At 46.2% G+C, this 6,430-nt stretch overlaps 1 protein-coding gene and 1 pseudogene across 1 annotated transcript; one reads left to right on the top strand and one right to left on the bottom strand.

The window, feature by feature from the left end:
* The first annotated feature begins 1,145 nt into the window (after positions 1 to 1,145).
* Positions 1,146 to 4,035, top strand: LOC148803798 (granule-bound starch synthase 2, chloroplastic/amyloplastic pseudogene; annotated as a pseudogene).
* Positions 4,036 to 4,586: 551 nt separating this feature from the next.
* Positions 4,587 to 5,942, bottom strand: LOC104613131 (uncharacterized). The gene has a single exon (XM_010280835.3). The coding sequence runs from the start codon at positions 5,805 to 5,807 to the stop codon at positions 4,857 to 4,859; it is 951 nt and encodes a 316-aa protein (XP_010279137.1). The 5' UTR covers positions 5,808 to 5,942; the 3' UTR covers positions 4,587 to 4,856.
* Positions 5,943 to 6,430: the final 488 nt, after the last annotated feature.

The following is a 6,430-nucleotide window of genomic DNA, read 5'->3' as shown; positions in this document are numbered from 1 at the left end:
AGCATGCACCATGCACACGCCCGGCACCGCACGGCAGCGGCACCATGGCGCGCAGCACGCACCGCCAGGTAGCAGCGCGCACCGCACGCACTGCACGCCAGCATGCACCGTGCACACACCCGGTACCGCACGGTAGCAGCACCATGAGGCGCGCGCACGGCAGCGGCACCCTGAGGCGCGCGTACGCTCTGCGCGTACGCTCTGCGCGCACGCATCGCGCGGCAGCCAGCAGCAGCAGTAGAGCGAGGCCCACACGACAGCTCATAGGGGTGGGCCCACCCTTATCTGGACACATCAAGCCAACTCGCCGCCAGCTTACCTTATCCTTATCTTATCCATCCCTTAGCTTTATCTTAATCTCATCTTTATCTTATCTTAAGTAAGAGTGAGTTACCAATAGGAGTAGGTAATTAGGAGTTTGAGTCAAGTTGGAGTTTGAGTTTAATTAGGAATTTCCTTCTGTAAGCTCCTATTTAAGGAGCCACGAATTGAAATAAAGCATTCAGTTTTTCAGCCAAGAAAAGAGTGAGGAGAGTTTGGGTGGTCTCTTGGACAAATCACCCCAAGGGAGAGTTCGGGTGGTCTCTTGGACAAATCACCCATTCAGTTTCCGTAATCGGGTCTGCAAGCAAGGGAAGGCGCAAGGGGAAGCAGGGCTTTCGCACCGTGGACCGACCCGTGACGGGATCCTACGTGCGGGTCCATAACAATTGGTATCAGAGCCAAACGTCATGGGCGATATGGAGAAGTTGTCTTCTAAGGTCCACGAACTGGAACACCAACTTGCAGAAACCAGCATGGAGGTTCGTGAAGTCAGGGAAGACGTCCGGGAGATGCGACGCCTGCTGGAAGCATTCCTCTCCAATAAAGAAATGAGCCTGGAGGGAATCGCCAACACAAACAGAAGCCGTCCGGACTGGGCAGAGGCATGCAGCGAACAACAGATCGCTGCCCCTACAGCTGTAGTTAATTCCAAGGATCAGCGCACGGAGGATGAAACTATAAAGTCTCCTCTTTTGGCCAGGGACGATGACACGAACATTATAGTAGAACCTGCTGAATGCGCTCCTTTGACGAAGGCAGGTGGGCTTGGCAATGTTGCTGGGGCTTTACCGAAGGCCTTGTCTCAGCGTGGACATAAAGTTATGGTTGCGGCACCACCGTATGGTAACTATACAGAAATCCAAGAAACAGGAGTGCGCAAGAGATGTAAGGTGGAGGGGCAGGATATAGAGGTAATTTTCTTCCAAACTTATATTGATGACATAGATTTTGTGGACAGTCCTATGTTTTGTAATATTGAGGAAAGAATATATGGGGAAGGCCGAGAGGATATTTTAAAACGCATGGTCCTCTTCGGTAAGGCCGCTCTGGAGGTCCTCTACTGTAAGCATACCCGGTACAGCATTCTTATGATCCACAATAGAGCACAACGGGGTCGTGGTCCAGTACGTGATTTCTATTATGTGGATCTTCCACAAAACTACTTCAAACTATATGACCCGGGAGGTAGGGAACACCACAATATCCTTGCGGCTGGCCTGAGTGCAGCCGATCGTGTAGTCACGGTAAGCCATGGTTACGCCGGGGAGCTGGAAACTAAAGAAGGTGGCTGGGGTCTGCATCAAATAATCCAGCTTTATGCACTGAGCTACGGGGCAGTCCCTATTGTTCATACTGTTGGTGGACTAAGAGACAGTGTGCAGCCGTTTGAACCATTCGCAGAGTCCCAAGCCATGTATCCAGAACACGAGCTTGAGGACAAGCTCGTAGTCCGGGAGGGGTGTAATGTTATGGTCACACCATCCGGCAAGGCACTGCGGCGCCGTCATAGGCAGCAGCACACACAGCAGGCCGCACAGCAGTGGGCACCGCCTGGCAGCACTGCACAGCAGCATGCACCGTCGATAGTGCGCAGCACACACCGCCGGGCAGCAGCGCGCACCACACGCACCCGCATGGCAGCACGCACCATGCACACGCTCGGCACTGCACGGCAGCGGCACCACGGCGCGCAGCACGCACCGCACGCACTGCACACCAGCACGCACCATGCACACGCCCGGCACCGCACGGCAGCGGCACCATGGCGCGCAGCATGCACCGCCAGGTAGCAGCGTGCACCGCACGCACTGCACGCCAGCACGCACCGCGCACACACCCGGTACCGCACGGTAGCAGCACCATGAGGCGCGCGCACGGCAGCGGCACCCTGAGGCGCGCGTACGCTCTGCGCGCACGCATCGCGCGGCAGCTAGCAGCAGCAGTAGAGCGGGGCCCACACGATAGCTCATAGGGGTGGGCCCACCCTTATCTGGACACATCAAGCCAACTCGCCGCCAGCTTACCTTATCCTTATCTTATCCCTTATCCCTTAGGTTTATCTTAATCTCATCTTTATCTTATCTTAAGTAAGAGTGAGTTACCAATAGGAGTAGGTAATTAGGAGTTTGAGTCAAGTTGGAGTTTGAGTTTAATTAGGAATTTCCTTCTGTAAGCTCCTATTTAAGGAGCCACGAATTGAAATAAAGCATTCAGTTTTTCAGCCAAGAAAAGAGTGAGGAGAGTTTGGGTGGTCTCTTGGACAAATCACCCCAAGGGAGAGTTCGGGTGGTCTCTTGAACAAATCACCCATTCAGTTTCCGTAATCGGGTCTGCAAGCAAGGGAAGGCGCAAGGGGAAGCAGGGCTTTCGCACCGTGGACCGACCCGTGACGGGATCCTACGTGCGGGTCCATAACAAAATATAATGCCTCAATGTAGATTTTTACCTATTAGATCTGTTGAATACTGGAAACATTACCATATCAATACACATTAGAATACCAATGTCAGCATTAGCCAAATCTCCTCCAATAATCTATGGTAAGAGGCAAAAGTAGGACCCCCAAGTCCAAGGAGAACAGATCTCATGTTCAGAAGGCAAAACTTCATGATCTAGCATTACTTCAAGGTAAAATGGAGGGAAAGCAGCTGTAGGGACTTGATAAAATGGAATCCATGACCATACGGAGTATAAATAATTCTGCCATCACATAAAGGGCAACAGAGGCGAGACAATGCATTGCTTGAACTATTAAGTCATTTGCATGCCAGAAATATTGGTAACGCACACACACACACACACATGCATACACATGTATATGATTCAACCATCACGAACTTGTTAGTCTAGATACCCAGCCATTTTTTTACCAAGTTGTTGCAAATACTGACTTAACAACTTTAAACTTTGGTGAACATACTTGTCAATGTACTGTTATATACAAAATAATCAAAAATATATGGCATGAGTGACACTGCTGTTAAATTAACTAAACACCTATGATAAAAAACAAGGGTCATTGTGCCAATTTGTGAATTAGCAATAGAAATGAATTTCAGATGCTTTTTTCAATACTTTGTTCAGAAGAAATCTAGTTGGTGCTTGGTCAACACATCCACAAAAACTAAATGATCATTCATCACTGACACAACATGGTTGTTGGACCTAATGATAATATTAAAATATATCAAATAGGAACACAAGATTTAACAGTATATCACAGTATATCATACTGGAACCACAAAAGGGAAAATAAGTAAATAGAACTCATCTCCAGGATGGTTGAAGCCCCTACTTGTGCAAGGGATATAGCAGCACTATTACTGAAATTCAACCTAGCCTGGACTTGGAAGTTTCTCAACAAGTTTGCACTACTTGGCAGAGATATGGATTTCTTAACCTCTCTTTCTAGATGCCCCAAAAAATAAAACAAATAAGAAAATAATTTGAAAGGCCTGACAAGGCTGATGGGCATTGTCAATCTGGAGCCAACTTCCTCTTGAATTTGGATGCCCTCAATTGTTCATCTTTCTTCAAAAACTGGCTTGCCCTTTAAATATAAGTTCACATTCACATAAAAGAATGGTGCTGATTTGAAGTGCCAACAGGTAATCTTATGGATTTATTTTAATCCACTTAATTCCACTTAATGCCACTTAAAGCATCATCTGGCATTCCTTATTTTAAGAACTTATCTCCTTTTGCAGTTAAAATACCTTTATGAACCTGAATTTTTAACTTCAAAAAGAAGATAAGTCCTTAAAACAAGGAATGCCAAATGCAGACTTATTACAGTTCATGTCCATACTAAGTTAACCATAATAATCATCTCTATGACCCAACAGTTACTATCTAAGACTCTTATTCAATCCAGACCATTCAACTCAACAATTTTCCATCACTGAATCAAAAAATACCAAAATCAAAAGTCCAATAGGTCCACATGGCCAGTCCAACAAATAGTCGATAGTTGTGTAATTCTCTTCAAATTCAGATGGCCATTCGAATATGCCAACTCCCTATAACAAATCCCCACAGGGACATATGTCTCATTCCAGTGGTCCTTGAAAACAGAATAAAATCCCAAAAAGTTCCAACAATCCTATCAAAGTGAAAAGGCTTGATTCCATTAGAATCCTTCCTTGTTCAGACTACCACAAACAAGCTGCAAACTGTCTTTCAAATCAAAACAAATTCATTTAGATGCCTGGAAGCAAATATTAATCAATTGCAGAGTTCACATTATAGATGGAATATGGGGATGATAAAAAGAAAGAAGAAAACTCATTTTTATTGCAATTCAATATACTGGGGGGAGTATCATACAAATCAATCATTCAGTTATTTGTTCATCAATATCCCTGAACAACCAAAAATCCCAATTATTCTGCAAGAGAATAACATACAACATACCCGATAAGACTCCCCAATTTCCAACAAGTATTGCAGTTACCCTTCTTGTTTGCAGCTGCTACTTCTGCTCATTTCCGCTTTTCTTCTAACAACAACAGAAGGAAAAGAGGATTCTCCCTTCAAGGCGCTCTTGGGTCAGTTCCGTGCTGCCAAACATAAACAAGCTCATCCCAGCCGGTGGTCGCCAAAAGCCCCTCCACAAGAACGCTCATGTCGACGCCCACCGCAAACTCAGTGTGATGATCGTACCTCCCAACAAGCGCGTCTTCCACCCGGTAATCCCACAAGCAGACTGTCATGTCATACGAGCAGGAAGCAATCAGGCTGTCCCGGTGCGGCGAAAACTTCACCCTCCGGACGGCATAAGTGTGCCCTTGAAGCACGGAGATTGGAACACGGAAACTCCTCACATCCCAAACCTTGATAGACTTGTCGACAGAGGCGGTGGCAATTACGCAATCGTCGTACTTGTTCCAATCGCAGGAGAGAATCTCGAACTCGTGGGCGGGGAGTATCATGGTCGAGGCCGGCTCCCGGACGTCCCAGATGCGGACTGTGCAGTCGCCGGAGGCAGAGGCGAATACGTCGGCGTGGCGAGGGTTCCAGACGGAGGAGTACACACAGTAGGCGTGTTCTTTAAAGGTGCGAACACTGGCAGGGCGGTCAACGGTCCAGAGCTTGACAGTGTCGTCCCAGGATGAGGTCAAGAAGGAGTCGCGACGGACAGGGTTCCAGTCGACGGAGTGGACTTCGCGGGAATGTTCATGGAGGGAGCGAATAGGGTTGGCGGTGGGTGGAAGAGCGAGGTCCCAGAGCTTGACGGAGCCATCGGCGACGGCTGTGACGAGTAGGTTGTCGTTGTCCTCGGACCAGGTACAGTCGTAGACGCCATCAGCGGTTTCGAAGGCGCAGAACTCGGCGATGGGGCCAGCAGGTGTGAGGTCGAGAACGTGGACGCGCCCATTGCCGAGGATGCCGAAGTTCTGCGAGGTGGCGACGGCGAGGCGGTTCTCGTAGAAGGGGCTGAACTTAACGGCATAGCCATTAAAAGGGGTTTTGAAGACCGGCATCAATTTCGTTTCTGGTTTTGCCTGTTTCGTTGATTTGATGATCTCGGGCTCGGAGACGACAGGCGATACCGATACAGCTGCTGCCTGCTGCTGGTGGTGGATATGTCATCCTCATCTTTATTGCTAGCAGGGATTCGTGCAATCTGAATGATTTAATAATTTTATTTATTGTTAATTAATATTAAATTAATAATTAAAATTTGTTGTTAATTAACTAAAAAAAATTATTGTTAATATCTAAAATTTTAATAGTTATATTTTTATTTAATATTAATTTATAAAAATAATAATTGTTAATTTAATATGAATAAATAGTTTTTAATAAATTTAGTTTTATTAATAATTTATAATAATTTTAATAATTATTATTATTTTATTATTTTTAAATGAAATTTTGATTAATTTTAAATAAATAAAAATAATTATAAAAACTAACATTTTTATTAATTTCACTAATAATTAACAATTATATAGGAATAACAACGGGTGGATTCAGAGTGGGGCACCCATCCCTATCCCTACCCATAGTCAACACACTCTACCCCATCCCCACCCCGTCCCTAGTGTCAGGTGGGTTCAAGGCAAGGCAACCACTCCTCAACGTCGATCGAGTTCAGGGGCAA

The sequence above is a fragment of the Nelumbo nucifera genome, chromosome 1 (genome assembly GCF_055504915.1).
Source record: "Nelumbo nucifera cultivar China Antique chromosome 1, China Antique-T2T, whole genome shotgun sequence".
Taxonomy (NCBI): domain Eukaryota; kingdom Viridiplantae; phylum Streptophyta; class Magnoliopsida; order Proteales; family Nelumbonaceae; genus Nelumbo; species Nelumbo nucifera.
This window is presented reverse-complemented; position numbering and strand designations above follow the sequence as displayed.

Coding starts and splice junctions, on each gene's coding strand:
- LOC104613131 (XM_010280835.3), bottom strand. CDS start 5,807: ATGCCGGTCTTCAAAACCCCTTTTAATGGCTATGCCGTTAAGTTCAGC.